We start from the raw sequence: 23,695 nt of genomic DNA, 5'->3' as shown, positions 1-23,695 counted from the left end.
CTATTCTTTTAATAAGAAGTATGAGTGAGTAAGTGTGTGTGAGTGTGTGTGTGAGTGTGTGCCTAGGACTGTGTCTAACGGTACGGATCCCTGGAGCTGGAGTTATGAGCGGTTGTGAACCACTGACCTGGAGGCTGGGAACTGAACTCCAGTCCTCTAGGAGGGCAACAAGTGCTCTTCACCACCGAGCTGTCTCTCGCTCCCTCCCTACCTTACCAGACCTAGACTTTCCTAGCCAAGGATAACATTGAAGTTCTGATCCTCCTGCTTCCACCTCCCATCAAATGTCAATCATTCATCCTCAGAGCAATGTATGTGCTACAGATAAATTGCTCTCGTCCTAAAGATGAGAAGGTACGATTAGGAACATGGCTCCAGTAAACTTTTGCCATCTATAAACTAAGGTTTCGAACAGCAATCCAGGCACAGTGGCATATGTCTTTTTTGGTTGTTGTTCTTTTTGTTTTTGTTTTTCGAGACAAGGTTTCTCTGCGCAGGCTTAACTGTCCTGGAACTCTCTCTGGAGACCAGGCTGGCCTTGAACTCACAGAGATCAGCCTGCTTCTGCCCCCAGAGTGCTGGGATTATAGGTGCGCCACTGCCACCACCGGGCTTGTGCATATATCTTTAATCCCAGCACTTGGAAGCAAGAGGCAGGCAGATTTCTGTGAGTTCAAAGCCAAGCTAGTCTACATATCAAGTTCCAAGACAGCCAAAACTAAAACCAAAAAGCTTCAAATAGCATTAACTAAAGAAGCTTTAACATCAGCTGTAATTGATCTATCTAGATGTGAGCAGTCCCAGGGGCAGGCTCCCACTGGCAACAATCAGCCATATCTTTGTGCCGTTTTTTTTTTTTACTTTACCCCTTCAAACCATAAGCTTAATATAAATCCCACTTTCTTTTAAAAAATACAACAAAATGTGATGTTTCAATTAATGTCAATTATTTTAAGTCACATTGCTGGCTATAAATATCAAAATAATAAAATGTCTGAAGTGGAAATTCTCTCCATATCTGTAACATGTATGATCTTATTTGTTGATTGTGCTGTTAAAGTATAATTGATAGGGGCTAGGGATATATCTCACTGGATGAATGTTTCCTGGCAGGCAAGAAGCCCTGGGAATATGACCTTTTTTTCCTTTTTATTAGACTTACTCATTTTTTTATTTTTTAATGTCTATTTTGCCTGTTTGGAGGTATGTGCACCACTTGCATGCCTGACACCCCCAGAGGTCAAAAGAGGGTGTTGGATCCCCAGAGCTGAAGTTTCTGGAGTTTCAGGTGGTTGTGAACATGTGGGTGCTGGGAATCAAGCGCAATCCTCTAGAAAAGGAGGAAGTGCTCATAGTTGCTGAACCACCTCTCCACCCCAACTTCTCTCTCTCTCTCTCTCTCTCTCTCTCTCTCTCTCTCTTTCTTGAGACAGAGTCTCATTCTGTAGCTGTAGCTGACCTAGAACTCCCTCGGTAGACCAGGCTGACCTTGAACTCATGAAGGTCTTCCTGCCTCTGCTTCCTGAGTGCTGAGATTAAAGTAGAGTGCCAGGATTCACTGCCTCAGACTTTGACTTGATTATACTACACATGTAAATAATTGATATACTTAAGTTTTTAAGAACTAACATACTAAACCGGGCGGTGGTGGGGCACGCCTTTAATCCCAGCACTTGGGAGGCAGAGGCAGGCAGATCTCTGTGAGTTCGAGACCAGCCTGGTCTACAGAGCTAGTTCCAGGACAGGCTCCAAAACCACAGAGAAACCCTGTCTCAAAAAACCAAAAAAAAAAAAAAAAGAACTAACATACTACTAGACTGAGAAACAAAACTACTGTGCACAATGAAATAAAATGTATCAATACTAGTTATAGATGTTTATAGATGTGCCTAAAGTATCAAATAAAATAAAACTAAGCAGGAGTTGAGGTCTTGGGCCACAAGAATGGCAAAAGTGAGGACCTCTCTGGTTAACTCAGAGATTAAGAGTGGATCACTGATGACCAATGTACATACGCATACATAGTACATAAACATACAGGCAGGCAAAACGCCCATTCACATAAGATAAAAACAAATCTTTAAAAGTGCCAAGCTAAGAAGGAGAACCCAAAGAAAAACATATAGGCATCCTCTTGAATATTAACCTTCATCAGGCGATGAAAGGAGACAGAGACAGAGACCCACATTGGAGCACCAGACAGAAATCTCAAGGTCCAAATCAGGAGCAGAAGGAGAGAGAGCACGAGCAAGGAACTCAGGACCACGAGGGGTGCACCCACACACTGAGACAATGGGGATGTTCTATCGAGAACTCACCAAGGCCAGCTGGACTGGGTCTTAAAAAGCATGGGATAAAACCGGACTCACTGAACATAGTGGACAATGAGGACTACTGAGATCTCAAGAACAATGGCAATGGGTTTTGATCCTACTGCACGTACTGGCTTTGTGGGAGCCTAGGCAGTTTGGATGCTCACCTTACTAGACCTGGATGGAGGTGGGTGGTCCTTGGACTTCCCACAGGGCAGGGAACCCTGATTGCTCTTTGGGCTGACAAGGGAGGGGGACTTGATTGGGGGAGGGGGAGGAAAATGGGAGACAATGGCAGGGAGGAGGCAAAAATCTTTAATAAATAATTAATAAAAGAAAAGAAAAAGAAAAAAAGAATAGTTTAATAAAATGCAACCATTCTGTAAGTCTTAAAAAAAAATAAAAAAATAAAAGTGCCAAGCTGGGCAGTGGTAGGGTGCGCCTCTAATCCCAGCACTCGGGAGGCAGAGGCAGGCAGATCTCTGTGAGTTCAAGGCCAGCCTGGTCTACAAGAGCTAGTTCCAGGACAGGCTCCATAGCTTCAGAGAAACCTTGTCTTGGAAAAAATAAATAAATAAATAAATAAATAAATAAATAAAAATGGCAAAGGTCACCCAGGGTCCCAAAGCCTCTTTACTTCTATGGCGTCTTGGAAACCCCTTTGGGGAAACGTGGCAGGATCCAGGTCTGGGCCTGAGCTCAGCAGGTTTGCTGACCACGGCATTGTGCATCAGCCCCACCATCTCTCAGTTCCCATGCTGGGCAAGAAGCCAAAGACACATTCTTCAGGCCCCCGCAGGCATGCGGGACTGACAGAGTGGAGTCTGAGAAAAGGGCTGAGCAAAGCAGAAATCTCCTGAGAGTGTCAAAGACAGATAACAAACAAGCACATCACGGGGCTTATATTCAACAATGGAGAAACTGAGACCCAGAGAAACTGAGCATCTTCAAGACCTCACGTGAACGGCTCGTGGAGAGAGTCACCCAAGTAAGGGTCTCCTCAAAACATCTCTCTCTGGTCCTCACTAGATGTGATGGGTCACTACATAGTGGACAAATCTCAGGATCTGAGGGACCCTAGATGATAAAGAGCCTGGGGTTAAAAGCTCCAGCAGCCCTTTATCTAGAAATAATCTAGTCCCCACTCTTCCCTTTCCCTCAGCCACTCAACGGGTGGCAAATCCTGCTCACAACCCGGAGAGCCAGGAGTTATGGCCCCGTTTTAAGAGGAAATTAAGGTTTTTGGAAATGAAGTGATTTGTCCAAGACCACACTACTCATGAATGAGAGACAAGAAGTACAAACCAGACCTTCTCAGCTCTGGGCCTTCTCTCCTTCCAGCAGCCCTGGATGACCCCAGGTAAGTACGGATTCTATTTTCGTGCCCACACCCCATCCCTCAAGGCCAGGCTGGAGCCACTTGAGGCCTGGGGGAAGCAGAAAAGAAATTAAAACAGCCCTTCCCTGGCTCTGGGCTCTGGTACTTACCCTCCAGTACCACCTCCTTGCCTGTCTTCTTGAGGGCCTGGACCGCTTCATCATGGGTGGCAGAGGACAGATCTTCACCATTCACGGACAGAATGGCATCCCCAACAAAGAGGGCCTCTGTCTGGTCTGCTGCCAGTCCCTTGAAGATCTTGGAAATGAGAATAGGCATCTTGTTTTCCCGGCCCCCTGCATAGGCACAGAAGGAGGAGGAAACTGAGGAAGGTGCTTCAACACATGGGAAACTCATCAAGACGAAATTGTTTCTGACTTGGTGCTGGGAAAGGGGAGATATGCAAATAATGAGAAATAAAGTGAGGGAACTTAGACACACAGCCAGGCTTGGTGACTTGCAGCTGTAATCCCAGCATTCAGGAGGTTTAGACAGGAATGGATTGCCTTGAGTGCAGAGTCACCCAGAGACATACAAGACATATCAATTTTCTAAATTGATAATGCTATAGTTTGACTCCTATATCCTTTGTTTAAATGTTTTGTTTGTTCATGTTTTACTGGTTTTTTTTTTTAATGTTTTAGATTTTAAGCATTTCCCACAGTATGGAGTTCATGGAAAAGCACTGGTTGCTATGACCTGAAAGCACCTCTTCCACAATCATCAAGTTTTAGAATCCAGAACTGGGTGTGGTACAGAATGCCTGTTATCCCAGAACTGGGGAAGTAGAAGTGGGGAAGGGCGGGGGGGGGGGGGGGGGGGGGGATGAGTTCAGATCAGCCTCAGCTATGCAGGGAATTTGAGGCCAGCCTGGGATATATAAATCCATCTCAAAAATAAAGAAATTAATTAAATGGACTTTACTAACCAAGATCCACCCTGGAAAGGAAGGCCTTAAGTTCTAAAAATTTCAAAAGTATATCTGCCAGCCTAGTCTAGTTTCAGGACAGACTCCAAAGCTTGTCTTGAGTGTGTGTGTGTGTGTGTGTGTGTGTGTGTGTGTGTGTGTGTGAATTTTTCTGATACAAGAAAATTTTACTAGACTAGTTTATTGTTAAAATCTCAAATGCCATTTTAAAGAATTTAACATGTATTTACTTTGTGTCTATATGCATGTATACAAATACACATGTACTATGTGGGGGGTCAGAGGACAACTTGCAGGAGTTGGTTCTCTCCTTCTACCCTCTGGGTACTGGAGATCAATCTGGTCATCAGTTTTGACAGCAGATCTTTACCCTGAGCCAGTGGTTCTCGATCTGTGGATCAAACCCCTTTGGGGGTCGCACAACCCTTTTACAGGGTTTGCATCAGAGAGCCTTCATAGCAGTACTTATGTTACAATTCATAACAGTAGCAAAGTTACAGTTATAAAGTAGCAAGGAAAATAATTTTACAGTTGGGGGTCACCAGAACATGAGAAACTGTGTTAAAAGGTTGGAGCATTAGGAAGGTTGAGAACTACTGCTTCTGAGCCATCTTACCAGCCCTCCAATGTCTTTGCTTGTTTTGTTTGTGGTTTTGTTTGTTTGAGGAAGGACCTCACTATGCAGCCCCGACTGGCCTGGAACTCCCCTATGTCTAACAGGCTAGTCTGAGACTCAGAGAGATCCACCTGCTTCTGCCCCTGGGGTGCTAAATTAAAGGCATGTGCCACCATGCCCAGACGAAATGCCTCTTTAAAATATACAGTCAGCGGGGCTGGCCATGGCAGTACATACTTGTAATCCTAGCACCTAGGTGGCAAAGGATAAAGGATTACTGCAAATTCAAGAGCAGCCTGTTCTACATATGACATTTCATGACAATATGAGCTACATAGCAAAACAGTCTCCAAAATAGAAAGATCAACACTCTCAACCCGATATAGATTCAAATCGGACCCTCAGATATCACATTCCTGACCTCAAAGTACTGAAGATGAGAGACTGGTGGCACAGAGCAAGAGGTCATTGTTTCAAGGTTATATAAGTCGGTGACATCCGAGCCTGGAACACTTCTCCCAACCCTCCCCCCCAGGCCCCACAGTTGCTCATGGCACTGCACAAGGCTTGAGGCCTAGAAGAGGAAGGTGTTTCTATTTATAGCTAGCCTCCTCACCTAAAAGCAAGGACTTTCATTCCATTTGAAGAGATGACCATTCCCAGCTGCCTTGGACTCAGCTGGACCCCAGAAGGGAAGTTACCATGGCAACAGGAGCCCGCTCTTCAATCCAGGAGGAACTGAATGAAACTGCTACTTTCCCTACCGTCCCACCAAAATATCCTTTTGATCACCTGGAAGTACAGATGGGCGTAGTATCTCTGTGCCTTGGCAAGACCCTGCTCCTCAGAGAGTCAGTTTGTCTGCCTGCAAAGTGGAACTCTATAGGAACTCTAAGTCCCTTCCTACTCTGACGTATTGGGTATATTTTTTTAATTGCTTTTTACCCAGCCAGTCTATAATAGAGTTTGGAATTAAAGCTGGTGTCCACTCACTGTTTTCCCATTCCCCTTTTGACTATTGGGTTTAACTAACTAGGAATTTACCCTTCCCTGGAAAGAACTGACTCCCTGGGCAGTCGTTAGGGCCATAAAGGCTCTATAATGAAGATTTAAATTCTGGTTCTGCTGTTCACAGACTGATTCTGGGGAAACCATTATTCCCTTTTGAGTCTCGACTTCTTCACCTGAAAACTGGAGACTGAACTCAATGTCTTTCAGCACTGATGGTCAAGAAGAACTAGACCATGAGCTAAGTATAATGAACACAACACCTAGCACACAGCAGCATTCACTGCCATGACCACTTCCTAATTTGGGTCAAAGTCTAGACAAGGTATCGATGAACACAGTCTGCCAGGAGGCCTGGGAACATACGGACACTTTCAATTTAAAAAAAAAAAAGAGGCCGACAGTCTGTGGAGGGATGAAACTGACAGAGATGTACAGGAATGGCGAACCCAGCAGCTAGCGATGCACACAGATTTTAAACACCACATTTAGTTGTTTTGAGAGTACCTCCTGGTCTCTTTTCCTCTCGTCACGTGTTGGCAAGCCCTGCTCTCAACACATTCCAAGATCGGAAGTGACTTGTCCAAGTTCACATGGAGATCTAGAACTCCAGGTGCAGCCTAAAGGAGCTGGTTGGTCAGCTGACAAAGTGCTTGCCTAACATGGATAAAGCTCTAGGCTTGATCCCCAGCGCAACATAAACCTATTTTAGCATCACATTGCAGTAATCCCGGCACTCTGGGATTCCTTCAGTGTTATCGTTTGCTACATAGTAACTATGAGGCCAGCCTGGGATACATGAGCCCTGTCAAACAGTGGTCAGTCTCGGAGACTAAGAACTCTCAGGAAGGAATGGCAACTCTGGGTTCACCCTTTTCTCCTGTCCATGATACAAATGGACAGGTGAGGAGACTCAAATCCAGCCATCAGGACACCGAATCTATGCATACAACCTCTGGGGTCCAAGAGGTCTAGGTTCTTACTGACCCCTTCTCTGGGACCATGCCTGTGTCTCCATCCACATGGAGATCCTAGAACCCAGGCCTTCACCTGTGCAGCCAGGGTGTGTCTCAGTACTTACCCCTCCTTGTACTAAGTAGTGTCCCAGGCCTCTATCCCCCTTCTCCCCTTCTGCCTTCCTTAGGATCCTCATGTCCTTGATACCCATAGCGACCATTTTGCTTCAACACAGAACTACAAATCCACGTCCTTGGTGTGCCCGCACACTTCCACACTTGTGTCTTCTGGGCCCCCTGTAAGACCTCCAACTCCCCAAGCCCCTTCCGACCTTGGTGCCCCTCCTTCACTCCGTTCCTTCCTCCCCTCAATCTCTGCTCCACCTCAGACAGAAGGCTCTTGGCTCTCTAGTCTCCGTGCTCTGCCAGGCCCCATGACCACTGAGCACTTCGCAGCAGCACGGACATCACGACCCCATGCCCTCAGTGCCCCCGCACCTACCCTTGATGCTGATGCCCAGCCCACCGGCGTCGGCCTTGCGCACCGTCACGCGGCGCCGCTGGAGCAGCAGCGCCTCTGACAGCTGCGGGGGCGCCGTGCCTGGCTCAGCGGCTCCGTTGAACTGCGCGGGCTCGGGCTCCGGGCCGGACTCGCCGTCGGCGGGGCTCACGGTCAGCGCGTCCTCCGCCAAAGTGAGCAACACCCGCTGCCACCGTTCGCCTCCCGCCCCGGAGCCCGCCCCGGCGCGCAGTTCCAGCAGCCCGGTGCGCGGAGCGCGCCTGCCTGACGCCATCTTCGCCTCAAAGTCCTAGTCCGCGGCGCTCGCCCGGTCCCACCGTACCCGGCCGGCTCCGACCCAGCGCCCAGGGCAGAGGGCGGCAGGGCTGCTGAGCCAGCCGCCACCCTACCCCGGGCCTGGGGGGCGGAGCTTCAGGGGACAGGCTGTCGGGGGCGGGGCTAACGGGGGCGGGGCCCTGGGAGAGACTGACGAGACTCTGCTGGGTAACCTAAGGATGCTCTGTGTGACCGCGTGGGAGTGGGTCAGAACCACGTCGCCGCGAGACCACAAAGTTAGGGGAGGAGGTTGAGGCTGTGGCGTGTTCGGAGGGGACATAAAGGGACTGGAGTCTGTGGATAGAGCAACCTAATGATCGTGTTCTGTGCGCCGTCGAGGACTGGACGAGCTACTGCTCCTAGAGGCAGAAGGACAAAAAAAGGGCTCACCAAGGATCCCCGGGCGAGACTGTGGACGTCGGAACAGAGCTGCGTGTGGCGGGGATCTAAGCTCCAGGGACTTTGCAGACAGTTAACTTGTAAACGAGCCAAGAAAAAAGATGGTTTTCCACGTTTTGTGTGCCAATGAAAGGGTCCCAGAGGCGGTCTGTGGGCGTGACTTAGCTTGGGGACGCAGCCTCAAAAGAGGCTTGAGGGTTTGGTCCCAGCACTTGTAGAGGCAGAAGGATTTGCTAGCTATATGAGACTCTGCCTTAAAAAAATGCAAAATAAAAGACACAAGAAGCTAAAGAGATAGAAGGCTCGGCGACTAAGAGCAGAATAAAGTTTACAGCATCCATGCTGGGCAGCCCACAACCACTTGTAACTCCAGCTCCATGGAGATTTGACACCACTAGCCTCTTTGGGAACCTACTTTCCCATTGCACAACCCACACACGGCACACAATAAAAATAATAATAATAATAGAAAAGATATGTCTAAGCCAGACAGTGGTGGCGCACACCTTTAATCCCAGCGCTCGAAAGGCAGAGGCAGGTGGATCTCCGTGAGTTTGAGGCCAGCCTGATCTACAGAACGAGTTCTATGATAGGCTCCAAAGCTACACAGAAAAACCGTGTCTCGAAAAACAAAACAAAACAAAACAAAAGGCATGTCTAATAAACACATATACATACATGTATGTCATTTATTCAGTGTTTGCATGGCACGTCAGCTGGCTGATTTATACTATCATTTGTGCCTCATTTATAAATCCTGCATAACCTATACATTATTACCATTTTATTGAAGAGGAAACAGACATATGAGTACTAAGAGCAGACCTCTGTTCTTTTTGTTTTTTGGAGACAGAGTTTCTCTGTGTAACAACCCTGGCTGTCCTGGAACTCACTTTGTAGACCAGGCTGGCCTCAAACTCCCAGAGATCCACCTGCCTCTTCCTCCTGAGTGCTGGGGATAACCATGTGTGCACCACCATGCCTGACTGCAGACCTCTGGTAACCTGGGTCTTTCTGGCTTCCAAGCTCATATCCCTCCTACTCCCCTGCGCTGCATGCATAGTGGCAAGGGATGGTTGCACTATTTATTTCTAACTGAGCACTAACCAGACTAAGCAACATACCATACACCTGTAATCACAGCACTCTGGAAACTGAAGCAGGAGGCTCACGAATTAATTCTAGGCCAGTTAGGGATTCATAGCAAGTTCCAGGTTGTACTTTTTTAAAATTTATTTTAACTTCTATGCAGACTGGTATTTTGTTGCATGGATGTCTGTGCACCACATACATATAGTGTCCTCAGAGACCAGAAGAGGGCAGCAGATCCCTGGAACTGGAGTTACAAATGGCTGTGAGCTGCAATGTGAGAGCTGGGAATTGAACTTCAGACTTTTCGGTTAAAGACTGAAACCGGGCGGTGCTAACGCACGCTTTTAACCCCAGCACTCAGGAGGCAGAGGCAGGTGGATCTCTGTGAGTTTGAGGCCAACCTGGTCTACAAGAACTAGTTCCAGGACAGGTTCCAAAAGCTACAGAGAAACCCTGTCTCAAAAAAAAAAAAAAAAAAGCCAGGCGGTGTTGGCGCATGCCTTTAATCCCAGCACTTGGGAGGCAGAGGCAGGCGGACCTCTGTGAGCTCGAGACCAGCCTGGTCTACAAGAGCTAGTTCCAGGACAGGTTCCAAAACCACAGAGAAACCCTGTCTCGAAGAAAGAAAAAAAAACAAACCGTGAAGGACAAGCCAGGCCTACTGGGGAAGGTCTATAATCTCAGATACTCAGGAAGCTAAAGTAAGATGATCACAAGCTCAGAGCAACTTGCACCTTAATGAGACTCTGTTTTAATTTTTTAAAATACAGAAATAGGGATATACACACAAGGCGGCAAGGGTTACAAGTTTCGTGCTTGTAATCACAGTGCTGGGGAGACGGAGGCAGGAAAATCAAAAGTTCAAAGGCTGAGGCAGGAGAGAAGGTTCAACAGTTAGGAACACTGGCTGCTCTTGCAAAGGACTTGGGTCTGATTTCCAGCACCCATGTGGTGTCTCATGAACATCTATATCTCTAGTTCCAAGGCATCTTACACCCTCTTCTATCTTCAACAAGCACCAGGCACACAAATGGTGCACAGGCATATATACAGGCAAAACACCATACACATAAAAAACATGTTTTAATGTTAAAAGTCTGCATAGTGAGACCCTGAGTCAAAAAAAAAAAGAGTCAAGAAGGAAGGAGAAAGGGGGAAAGAGAGAGGGGAGAGAGAGAGAGCATTAGTAAGATTACATAGAGGGGACACACATCCACACACCACCAGGAACTGAGGTCCTTTTCCAAGACCAAGTTTGCAATTAGATTCTTAAAAGTCCCCCCACGTACTGCCCTGCTTAAAGAAGCCTAATGAATGCTGGGCAAACTTTCTGGGAAGGAACCCTAATAGTGAGCTCCTCCCTTAGGAAATATTCTCTGTAGACAGAGCTGAAGAAAGGGGAAATGGACATCTGTATACCAAGCAGCTAGCAGAGAAGGGAGAAAGTGTTGAGCCAGAAAAGTGTGCGTGTTGGGGGTGGGGTTGTCCATGATCACACAACATGAGCAGTGCCAATCACCTGCTTCGCTGCCAGCTGCCTCATGAACATGTATCGGGAGGAATGTTCTATTCCCCCACTTAGTCAGCTGTGGCCAGAATTGATGACACACAGGAATTAACACCACACACACACACACACACACACACACACTGGCCTGGCTACCTACCAAATGCCTGGGCAAAGCTCCCAGAGAAAACCGGTTCACTCTGAAGAGATAGGAGGGGGAACCTAGAAAAGGAAGAACACAAGGGAACTGCCCAACCACTGAAGTCCCTACTGGCTCATGCTACGAGAGCAAGTCTGAAGTCCTGGTCAATAATGAGTTCCCCTGCATAGACTCCAGGACAAGAAGCAGAGGTTCTTGAATGTCCATTGCTCCTGATGACAACTGTCATGGCTGAATATATCACATAGTAAGTGTTTTCTGTGGACCAAAAGGATCCTCAACCCTCAGGAGGCTGGGGGAAGTTCCAAGTTGGAGGACCTTCTACATATGAATGTTCTCAAGTAAAACAGCAACTGCAAAGCAGTAAGCCTGGGTCCCTTCTCTGTGTGAGTTGGAGTGGTGGGAATGGCTATTAACTGTGACATGCTATCTCTTGATTCTGAAACCTCCAATCCTAGGCTAGAGAGGCAGCTGTCCCAGACTCTACAGAGTGCCACTTCAGTTGGGTTAGGTGGCACTCAGGAGGTAGAAGCAAGAAGATCAGGAGTTGGAGATCAGCCTGGACTCCATAAACTCTATCTCAAAAAAATAGGGAGGAAAGAGATCTGGCAAAATTGCTCAGCGGTAAAGGCACGTGTCTTCAAACCTGATGACCTACAAGTAGGAGAGCGCCAACTCTCAAAAGCTGTCCTCTGACCTCCACAAGCCTTCCATGACCCACATATTTACACATGCCAGATAGATAGATAGATAGATAGATAGATATTTAAAAGCAGGGTACTTTTGCCCAAGGTCAGGTGAAACCAATTGGCCCTGGTAACGTGTGAAGGATCTGCTCTCTGAATGCCAGGATTTAGGATGCTAACATCCCTTTATACTAAATTCTAAAGTTTTCAGTTCAGATTCTCTAGCATCTGAGATGTCTGAATCTAACAAATATCCTAGAGCAGTCCAGGAAAAGGGTTAAAGGCTTTGGACCCAGGAATCTGCTGATTTAGTTAGGCTTGATAACTCATCTCTATAATCACAGCACTCAGAAGGCTGACTAAGAGGATCACTGAGAGTTTGAAGCCAGCCTAGGGTATATAGGAAGATTTCTTTTTGTTTTTTGAGACAGGATTTCTCTGTGTCATAGCCCTGGCTGTCCTAGAATTCACTTTGTAGATCAGGCTGGCCTCAGACTCACAGAGATTCACCTGCCTCTGCCTCCCAAGTGCTGCTGTTTGCCATTATACCCCACGTGTAAGATCCTGTAAGATCTGGTCTTTAAAACAAACAAATAGACTGGGTGGTGGTGGCACACACCTTTAATCCCAGCACTCAGGAGGCAGAGGCAGGCAGATCTCTGTGAGTTCAAGACCAGCCTGGTCTATAAAGCAAGTTCGTGGCAGCCAAGACTAAACAGATAAGCCCTGTTTAGAGGGGGAAAAGAAAGAAAGAAAGAAAGAAAGAAAGAAAGAAAGAAAGGGGAAGGATAAGGGAAAGGGAAGGGAAGGGAAGGGAAGGGAAGAAAGAGAGCAGGCAAAATTTCTCACTGGGGCCCAGCAGTAATGGCATGTAAATATCTGAGTTCGAGGCCAGCCTGATCCCAGGACATTCAGGGCTACACAGAGAAACCCTGTCATGAAAACAAACAACAACCCCCCCCCCCGCAAAAAAAATTGCTCAATGTTTGGAAATGCTTATGTGTAGGCCTGATGAGCTGAGTTCAATCCATCAGATGCCACGAGGTGGCAGAAGAGAACCTACTTTAGAAAACTGGCACTCACACAGAACAGATACCTGCACACACAAAAAATTTAAGTGGTTTTTTTTTCTTGTGGGGGCAGTTTCAAGACAGGATTTCTCTGTGTAACTTTGGAGCCTGTCCTAGAGCTTGCTCTGTAGACCAGGCTGCCCTCAAACTCACAGAGATCTGCCTGCCTCTGCCTCCCAGGTGCTGGGATTCTCATCTTTTTTTCCCTCTGTTGTTGAATTTATTACAAGAAGTTGGTTACCAAGTGCTGTATGATACTTCCAACTCGTTGCTAGGTGGTGATGCAGGTGAAGTCAAGGGTTGAGAAACATTCAGGGTTTCTGCAGGCAGGGTTCAAAGAGCCTTAGATGCCTTCCCTGGGGTGTGGCCAGGACATCAGGTCACTAGACAGATGAGATTCCTCACCAACAGTCTCTGGGCACCGATTTCACAGCCACGTGCACACACTCAGGGCTAGCTAAGCAGACTGATGTTGTATATAGAGGGTGTGGCCTTGTCCCATTAACCCTTTCCTTCTCTGCTGTGCTATGGGTTGGACTCACTGCTGTGACTACAGCAGCCTGTGCAGGAAGTGTGTACCTTCCTTAAGGGACACTTGTAAACATTCCCTGATGCCCAATTATTTCAAGAGAGTTTATTTCCAAAGTTGGTCACGAGTTTAGCTTTTGGCCCATTCTGCCAAATGTACAAGCTACAAATGCTTGCTCAGCAGCTGAGGGGCACATGTTAGTAGCATGTCTGAAAAGTGATAAAAACCCATATAAAACAAATATTTATTCAAAGTTCCCATAGGAACACAGGTAAGTGTGACCCACCTCCTAGCTTGCCACACTGCATCCATGCCCACCCTACTCTTACAAAGACATTCCAAAACTAGAGGGAATTAGGTTAAATGGTCCCCCCTCCATCCATTAATTCAAGCTAAACTTGTAGGTAAGAGCTACAAGAATGCCATCTACACACTGATACTAGCAGAAGCACAAGCTGCTGGGTGACGGTCCATCCCGCTCTCCCGGGCACAAGACGTGGGCAGAGTGCCAACATCCTGCTCCTCCACTTCTGGTGGGAAGCCATGACTCTGGATCTGCTTCATGAGTTGCCATATCAGCCTTGACATTACATAGTAGACAGAAGGCCTCTGGAACCCACTGAAAGTAGACGCAGCGGCTACAGTATATGCACCCATGTTCTCCCAGAGCAGCCAATCATCCACATGCATGTCAGGCAGGTCACAGCACTCGATCCAATCAAGGTCATCACGTGTTGGTCCCCAGATGCTGGATGAGTAATACTTCTCATCTGGCTTGGGTCTCTTCAGCAGCAGGGCCTTCACATGTGTGTGATCATAAAGAATGCAATTAAATGATCCGTGCACTCCGTCATTCACATAATGCATGGAGGTTTGCTCGTTTGACTCATCTTCGTCATCAGAGCTGGTCCGCTCCTTCCATACCGTCTTTTTGGCAATGATATTGATTGCCAGTGTGAAAGCTGACCCACACAGTATCTGCCTGGCTCGGCTATGGCTCTCACCCCAGAGACTGGTGGAAAGTACTTGTCCAGAGCTGGGTTGATCACACTGGTGATCCCTTCAGTACCCTCAGATCCAAGAAACCCACCACCAATATCAAACAGATACATGCGGAAACCAACTTCTGTTCCCATGTCAAAGACACAGCGATCATCCGACAGGACCTGTACAAATCAGTACACCCACTCCCTACATGGAAGCTGACACCAATGACATCAGTATTTAGTTCTTTCGCCTGTTCCAAGAAGCCTGCAGGTTTAGCGTGTGGCACCAAACTTAACACTGAGGCGACAAACTGCTATGAAATCATCAATGTCAATCCACTTTGCCTTTGGACGTGCTCTGGCGACCTTCATCAGCTCAACCTCACTGTCAAAAGTCATCATCTGGGGCTGGAGAGATGGCTCAGCGGTTAAGAGCATTGCCTGCTCTTCCAAAGGTCCTGAGTTCAATTCCCAGTAACCACATGGTGGCTCACAACCATCTGTAATGAGGTCTGGTGCCCTCTTCTGGTCTGCAGGCATACACACAGACAGAATATTGTATACATAACAAATAAATAAATAAATATTAAAAAAAATCATCATCTGGACTCCATTGCTGGCAGCATCCTTGATCTGAGACACTTGTCCTGTCCAGAAGCACCCGAGCCCCTGCACCAACGGTATGTTCACTATGGCTCTGCTGTCCTTACTTTTGACTACATAAAAGGAAGTGACGCGGGAAAGAGCCTTTAGCCATCTTAGATGGTTCCTCAGAATGTCTCCAAGGTCCGCGACATAGAAAGCTTCCTTGTCATCGAGGAGGAAACTTCATGAATGTTTTGGTCCAGAATGTCCTTGGCAGTAAAGATTTCATCGAGGATGTGGTAGTCAAACTCTTCCTTCTGAAAGCTGATCATGGTTCTCGATGTGCTTACAAAAAAACCTAGAGATGGAATGAAATTATTGCCAGCTCCTCACAAGGCAAGCTATTCAGGAACTCTGAACGCTGTCTCCTGGAAGCGGTGAAAGCATTTCTGCTTCCCTGTGATGTCAGCACACTAGCAGTTATGTTGGCATCTTGGCATCTTTCAACTCTTTTTTTTTTAAAGAAGAAAGAGAGCTAGCAAGATGACTCAGAGGGTAAAGGACCTTGTCATATAATCTTGGTGTCCTTAGCTCCATCTCTCAGAACCCACATAATGGTGGAGAGAACTCCACAGAGTTGTGGTACATACTTCTGTACACATATATCATATCACACATACATGCATGCATACATGCATACATACACACAATGTCTTTTCTTTAAGGGGGCTGGAGAGATGTCCCAAAGTTAAGAACACTGGTTACTCTTCCAGAGAGCCAAGGTTCCCAGCACTCAGGAAGTTGCTAACAACCATGTGACTCTGGGGATCTGACACCCTGTTCTGGCTTTTGTAGGCACCAAGAATGCATGTGGTGCATAGACATCATGCAGGCAAAAACTCCATACTAATAAATGAATAAATCTAAAAAAAATGTAAGAAAAAAGGATACCAGCACTTGGGAGGCAGATAGATCTTTCCAAGTTTGAGACCAGCTTGAGTGCCAAGCCAGCCGAAGCTACATAATAAGACTCTCTCAAGAGGTGGCAGACAGGGGAGAGAGAGAAAGAAGGGAAGGAAAGGAAGGTGATGGGACCTGGTGGACAATTGCTATAATCCCAGCACTCTGGAGAAGAAAGATCAAGGAAGATCAGGAATTCACAGTGAGTGCTAGTCTAGACAGTGAGTTGACAGCGTGGAGCACAAGAGACCCTGTTTCCAAATATAAGCATAAGAACAGGTGTTATGGCATGTGTCTTTATTCCTGTTAAGTTTCTTTTTTCAAGACAGTGTTTCTCTGTAGATTTGGGGAGCCTGTCCTGGAACTAGCTCTTGTAGACCAGGCTGACTTCGAACTCACAGAGGTCCGCCTGCCTCTGCCTCTCAAGTGCTAGGATTAAAGGCGTGCGCCACCACTGCCCAGCTATCCTCCCTGAGTTCTGATACGGAATTCCAGCCTATACAAGGTAAGTGAATGGGCTAAAGAGAAGGCTCAGAGGGTAAAAGCGTTGACTGCTCTTCCAGAGGTCATGAGTTCAATTCCCAGCAACCACGTGGTGACTCACAACCATCTGTAAGGAATCTGGTGCCCTCTTCTGGCCTGCAGGCAAACATGTAGACAGAACACTATATATAATAAATAAAATAAATTTTATGGAAAAAAAACACTGTAAGTGAACAGCGGTTTGAAGAACAAGTGAAGACAAGAAAGGACTAGATCAGGCTGATGAGATCTGTGGGATGATTTTAAGCCTAAGATGACAATGACAGAAGCTCAATACGGTTGGAAGACTATTCACACAAGCCAACAAAAGAGACTGGTATATTTCCTACTGAGTGTTTGCTCAATTTTTTTAAATTTTGTTTTTGTTTTTTGTTTTTGTTTTGAGACAGGGTTTCTCTCTGTAGCCCTAGCTGTCCTGGAACTCACTCTGAAGACCAGGCTGGCCTTGAACTCAAAAGATTTACCTGCCTCAGTCTCCCAAGTGGTGGCCTGTGCCACCACTGCCCAGTTATTTTTTTTAGTAATTTATTTTATGTTCATTGGTGTTTTGCCTGCATGTATGTCTGTCAGATCTTGGAGTTATAGACAGTTGTGAGCTGCCATGGGTGCTGGGAATTGAATCCGGGTCCTCTGCTAGAGCAATCAGTGCTTTTTTTTTTTTTTTTTTTTTTTTTTTTTTTTTTTTAGTTTTTTGAGACAAGGTTTTGCTGTAGTTTTAGAACCTGGCCTGGAACTAGCTCTTGTAGACCAGGTTGGCCTCAAACTCACAGAGATCCACCTGCCTCTGCCTCCCAAGTGCTGGGATTAAAGGCATGTGTCACCACCGCCTGGCTGAGCAATCAGTACTCTTAACTGCAGAACCATCTCTCCAGCCCCTGAGAGTTCTTTAAATTATTACACTACCTATTATATACACAACACTATTACAGTATGCTGATGTTGTCATCTGTAAGACAGATGGAACACAACCAAATGGGAGGATTAATGACTGGGCTTTTTCTATTTGTATTTTGTTTGTTTGTTTGAGATAGGGTCTCCTAAAGCCCAAACTGGCCTGAACTCACTAAGTAGTAGACACTGGCTTTGTACTCCTGATCCTCCTAACACTACCCCCCCCAATCCTAGGTGACAGGTGTGTGGTCCACACCCAGTCCTTGACTTTTGGCTTCCACGGGCAGTGCCTGTACGTGATGCACAGACACTGAGGCAAGCACTCACACACACAAAAATTAAAATCTCAAAAAAATTTTTAGTGCTTCTCCCTGGTGTGATAATATACACCTTTATTTCCAGGAACCAGAGGCAGAGACAATCAGATCTCTGAGTCTCAGGCCAACCTGGTCTACAGAGTAAGTTCCAGGACAGCCAGGACTGTCCCACAGAGAAACCCTGTCTCAAAAAAAAAAATGTGTGTTGGGCAACAGTCATACAGTATCCATATGAAAGAAGAGACAATAAGAATGAATGAGGAAGAAGTATATGACATTAAAACTTTTGGTAGAACAAAGCAGGTTTCCTTCATGATGATGTGGAGCATTCATAATCCATAAAAGTGTTTATTGTTGGGCATTAGCCAATCAGCCTTCTGAGAACAAAACTCTTGTTAAATATCATCAGTGACTACTCTGGCACTCTTGCCTTCTACTGCAGATGATTAGATTGACAGAGAAGGGAAATACTCCATGATTCTCAAGAATCTGGCTGGGCATTGTAGATCCATGTTCACCACTCTATAAAAGCGAAGAGCCAGATACTGCACATGTATGATGCTTCACAACTTGTAAGGAAGTTTAGCTGGGCTGAGGTAAAGGCAGGCAGATCTCTATGAGTTCAAACCCAGCCTGGTTTACAAATTGAATTTTAGGACAGCCAGGGTTGCTATACACAAAAACCCTGTCTCAAAAATTAATTATTAATTTAATTAATTAATTAATAGAAGAAGATGTGAAGGGGGACTTGGGAGAGAAAGGGCATTGGTGGGAGTAGAAGTAGGACAAGAGAGTTGAATGGAGGTAAAATATGATCAAATTACATCAGACATACACGGAAACATCAAGGTGAAATCCAACATTATGTATTATTAATATATGCTATTTTAAAAACCATTTAAGACAGGTGTGATAGCACCTGACTTTAATCTCAGTTCTTAGAAGGCAGAGGAGGGGCAGACTGGTCTACACAGCAAGCTCCAGGCCAGCAGAGCTACATAGTGAGACCCTGTCTCAGAAGTAGAGGAAAAGAGTCTGGAGGGCTGGTTCAGCAGTCAAAAGCACTTGCTGTTCTTACAGAGGACCCAGGTTAGTTTCCAAGTACATACATAGCAGCTCATAACCATTCATAGCTGCAGTTCTAGGAGAAGAGATGTCCTCTTGTGACCTCCACAGCACCAGGAACGCAGTTGGTGCGGCACATACATTCAGGCAGTCACCGTGCCTGGCTCATATTCCATTCCTCTAATCGCAACACTTGGAAGGTGGCAGCAAGAGAATCAGGAATTCACAAGGCCAGCCTGAGCTATAAGATACCTCCCCATTAAAACATAAACAAATAGACAGGCATTGTGGTATGTCTTTAATCCCAGAACTTGGGCGGCAGACTGGGCAGGTGGATTTCTATGAGTCTGGGGAGCCTAATCTACACAGTGATTTCCAGGACAGCCAGGGCTGTGTAGAAAGACCCTGTCTCAACAAACAGATAAATGGATGAACTAGGAGAGGTGGTACATGCCTACCATCCCAGCACTTCAGAGGCAGGGGCAGGAAGATGACTACCAGTTTAAAGTTAGCAAGGTCTATATCCTGTGTTCCAGACTAACAAGGGTTTCACATCGAGACCTTGTCTCAAATGGGAATAAAAGGGGACTGGAGAGATGGCTCAGAGGTTAAGAGCACTGGATGTTCTTGAGTTCAATTCCCAGCAACCACATGGTGGCTCACAACCATCTGTAATGAGATCTGGTGCTCTTCTGACCTGTAGGCACACATGTATTTAAATGTTTCCTCAAAGGCAACTGTCTTTTGACACACATAGTACTCCAAAGATTCAGTGAAGTTTAAGTTGGGTTTTCACAGCACTCAGGTAGCAAGGAACATAAACTTTCAGAGAATGAAGCACACAAGGCCAGCCAGGGCAAAGAATCCATGCTTTTGATGAAGTCACTAGAAGTCAGCTCATCATTCAGGTTCTCCGTCTAAGCCATTTCAGCTACAGTACGACACTTCAACCAGCCCTGTCCCTCCAGCCCACGAGCAGTCACTGGGGAAAGGCCTTGTTTAGGGCTCCAGACAGACTAATATTGAATTCAGGTCGTACAGGTTCTGCCTCCATGCTTCACATCCCAAAACACCAGCTGAGCAGGGCAGCCTGAGTTTCTGTGAACCAACGCTTTGCCTATCCCTTTCCTCAACCCTTTTGCTAGTTAAAACTTTGTTGCGGGCGGATCTCTGTGAGTTCGAGACCAGCGTGATCTACAAGAGCTAGTTCCAGGACAGGCTCCAAAACCACAGAGAAACCCTGTCTCGAAAAACCAAAAAAAAACAAAAAAAACAAAAAAACTTTGTTGCGGGGATACCAGCAGGGGGCAGCAGACAGCCAGGGCTGCCAGTGCAGGGGCCTGGCCATCTCGTTCAATTCTGACTGAAGACAAGGGTAACAAAGTGGAAAAGAAGTGGGTTTCTCCTTCCTTTTTTTTCCTCTTTCACCTCTTTCTTGTCTCCCTCATCCCCTCCCCCTTTATCTTTTGTTTCTTTCATACAGGAGTTACCAGCATGCTAGCCTCAAACTGGAAATCTTCCCTCCTTAGCCTCCCAAGTTTGGGAATCATGGGCCAATGATATCTCACTCGTTTTGTTTGGTTGATTTTAAAACTCTCTCCTCCTCCTCCTCCTCCTCCTCCTCCTCCTCCTCCTCCTCCTCCTCCTCTTCTTCTTTCTCCTCCTCCTCCTCTTCTTTTTTTCTTCCTCGTCTTCTTTTCCTGAGACAGAGTCTGACTGTATACCTCTGACTATCCTGAACTCACAGAAATCCATTTGCCTCTGCCTCCCAAGTGCCAGGATTAAAGGCATGTGCCACTAGGCATTGCGGGAGTGATGGTGAGATTGGGTGTATATGTTATGTTTGTGTGTGTGTGCCCTCAGAGGACAGAAGAGGGTGTCAGATCTGGAGCTGGAGATACAGGTGCTGGGAACAAAACTTACACTTTCTGGAAGAGTCACCTGGCTCTGATTGTCACTATTCACCTATTTACTATTTACCTATTTGCTCCTTCATTAATTCAGTATTTATTTGGTGGCACTGAAGTTGAATCAAGAAATAATTGTAGAGGACTGGAGAGATGGCTCAGAGGTTAAGAGCACTGATTGCTCTTCCAGAGGTCCTGAGTTCAATTCCCAGCAACCACATGGGGGCTCACAACCATCTGTAATGAGATCTGGTGCCCTCTTCTGGCATACAAACATACATGGAAGGAATGTTGTATACATAATAAATAAATAAATATTTAAAAAAAGAAATAATTGTAATGATATTTCATTTGTATTTTAATAAATAAAGCTTGCCTGAAGATCAGAGAATAAAACCACCACTGCCTTGTCTGTATGGCTGACCAGGGTTACTGTTTTACTCTCTAATCTTCAGGCAAGCTTTATTTATAAAATACAAATAAAATATCACTACAAATAATTACTATTTTTGTTGTTTGTTTGGGTTTTTGTTTCTTTATTTCATTTTTTGTGTTTGTATGAATGTTTTGCCTGAATTCATATTTGCTTGCCATGTGAGTGCCTGGTGCCTATGGAGGCCAGAAGAGGGCCTAGGACGCCCTGAAACTGGAGTTACAGGTGATTGTGAGCCACCAGGTGGGTGCTGGGAATCAAACCCTGATCCTCTGCGAGAGCACCCAGTGTTTTTAATTACGGAGCCATCTCACCAGCCCCTTGTTTGCTTGTTTGGGGTTTTTATTTGTCTGTTTACTTGCTTTGTTTTTTCGAGATAGGGTTTCTCTGTGTAATAGCCCTAGCTGTCCTGAAACTAGTTCTGTACTCAGGCTGACCTTGAACTCTCAAAGACCCTCCCGCCTCTGCCTCCCAAGTGCTGGGATTAAAGATGTGCTCCACCACCGCCTGGTCCCTTGTTCTTTTTGTTTTTTGTTTTTTGTTTTTTGGGTTTTTTTTGAAGCAGGATTTCTCTGTGTAGCCCTGGCTTTCCTAGAGAACTTGCTTTATAGAGCAGGCTGGCCTTGAACTCAGAGATCTGCCTGCCTCTGCCTCTCAATTAAAGGTGAGCTCTGCTACTGCCCAGCTATTTGTTTTTGAGACAAGGTCTCATTCTTTAGCCCCAAGCTGGGCCCTGAACTAAACTACATCACCCAGCCAAGTCTATATGAGTGAGTTCCAGGACAGCCAAGGCAGTTACACAGAATAACTCTGTCTCAAAAAAACAGTCAAAAAAGCAAGGGGCTATGATGTAGCTCAGTTAATGGAGTACTTGCTTAGCATGCAGGAAGCCCTGGGTTTGATCCCCCCAAACTTCATAAACTAGGTGGGAAGCAGTGCAGCAAGATCAGAAGTTCAAAGTCACCCTTAGCTACATAATGAATAGGAAGCTAGTCCTAGATACATGAGACCCTGCTTTAAAAACATATATATGCTAATAATTAATTTAAATTTCTGTTTCTGGTTTGAGCATTGCTTTATTGGGACTAACATTGTTATTTCTATTTTTTAAGAGCTTGCCATTGAATTCAGCAAGTGTTTTTTAATACCTTTTTAAAAATGTATTTATTTTTATTGCCTGTGCACTGGTTTCTCGCCGGCACGTATGTCTGTGTGAGGGTGTCAGATTCCCTGAAACTGGAGTTACAGGCAGTTGTGAACTGCTGTGTGGATGCTGGGAATTGAAAGAGCAGCAAGTACTCATGATCCCTGAACCATCATCTCTCCAGCCCCATTTTGTCCCAGCACTCAGGAGATAGAAGCAGGTAGCTCTCTGTGAATTTGAGGTCAGCTTAGTCTACAGAGTCAGTGTCAGGCTGGGCAGAGCTACATAGAGAGACATTGTCTCAGAAAGAGAAGGGAGCGAAGGGCTGTGCACTAGTTCAGAGCCTTCCTTTAACACTGGAATCTATGGCTTCGCACCAAAGTCAGGGTTTCCTAAGGCCTGAAAACCCCGGTTCCACATCCATTCTCCTCTCCGTGGTCCTCCACACAGCATGGGCCCCATTGCCCACCCTTCCTGTGGTCCTCCACCCACCCACGGGCCTCATCACCCACCCTCCATCAGAACAACTCTTTTTTTTCCTTGCAGATGTTTCACACGGCCTCTCTTTCCCTCAGAAATTTCCTCAAAAGCATTCGCCGGTAATTTTTCTAACATCACAGTAATAACCTCATTACTTTGATATTAATAGACCTCACTTGGCACCAGGGGGCCAATTTAAAGCACTCAGGCCCTGTGTGAGGGGTGGAGAGGGATTCTGAAGAACGGCCCTCCAGAATGCTGGCCCTGGAACAGCCCTTGTTTACCTCCCTTCCGAGTCATCCTGCACTTTTGCTCGCAGGGGTTCTGATGGAATCTAGAGAATTCTAGAAGCCTAGGCTCCTGAGACATGGTAGACAGGAAGAAGAAAGCATAAAAGAAATGGTGGAGGCTAAGCTCCTGGTCACCCGTGGCAGCCTTTCCCTTCCCTTCTCTAGCCTGGATGGCTCTCTCTAGTCACTCCTCCCCAGGGCCTCTACTGCGCCCTTACAGTTCTGTAATTCAGGGTGCTCTGTATGCCTCTTGGTCAATAATTTATTTAATCCTCACTACAGTCTTACGTTATGATTTTTTAATAATATGTAGGCCTTGTGTTTCAAATGTTTCTTGAATAAAATGAGGCACCTGCTGTTATTTAACCTTTTCAGCTAAGGAAAGAGCCCAAGGTTGTAGCTGCGGAGTCCTCAGGGTTCTGGGCCTGAACCTGACAACTACCACGCCCTGGGACCTCTCACCTGGAGGCCTCACACCTCCAGACCTGCATGTTTTCCCTCTGTTTAGGAAGACAGCGGATTTAACCCGCATGTATTGAGTGCTTCCACAGGCTGCTTCCATTACATCACACTCTGGGTTATGCCGTGAGAACTCCGGTGATTGGTCCCAGAGTGCGC

General features: G+C 46.2%; 1 protein-coding gene and 1 pseudogene across 3 annotated transcripts in view; both read right to left on the bottom strand.

The window, feature by feature from the left end:
- Nucleotides 1–8,119, bottom strand: part of Snta1 (syntrophin alpha 1) — a 31,687-nt gene extending 23,568 nt beyond the window's left edge. For all 3 annotated transcript variants that reach the window (XM_041671008.1, XM_041671009.1, XM_041671011.1), the window contains exons 1-2: nt 7,701–8,119; nt 3,801–3,986 (exon numbers count right to left, since the gene is read on the bottom strand). In XM_041671008.1, the coding sequence (XP_041526942.1) occupies nt 3,801–3,986; nt 7,701–7,992 (478 nt within the window). In that variant the 5' untranslated portion in view covers nt 7,993–8,119. The remainder of the gene's footprint in view (nt 1–3,800; nt 3,987–7,700) is intronic.
- Nucleotides 8,120–13,902: 5,783 nt separating this feature from the next.
- Nucleotides 13,903–15,379, bottom strand: LOC121460542 (annotated as a pseudogene).
- Nucleotides 15,380–23,695: the final 8,316 nt, after the last annotated feature.

The sequence above is a fragment of the Microtus oregoni genome, unplaced genomic scaffold, assembly GCF_018167655.1.
Source record: "Microtus oregoni isolate MIOR12 unplaced genomic scaffold, Mior012 000020F_ref0000438, whole genome shotgun sequence".
Classification (NCBI taxonomy): domain Eukaryota; kingdom Metazoa; phylum Chordata; class Mammalia; order Rodentia; family Cricetidae; genus Microtus; species Microtus oregoni.
The sequence above is the reverse complement of the archived record's forward strand: the minus strand, read 5'-3'. Positions and strand labels throughout refer to the sequence as shown.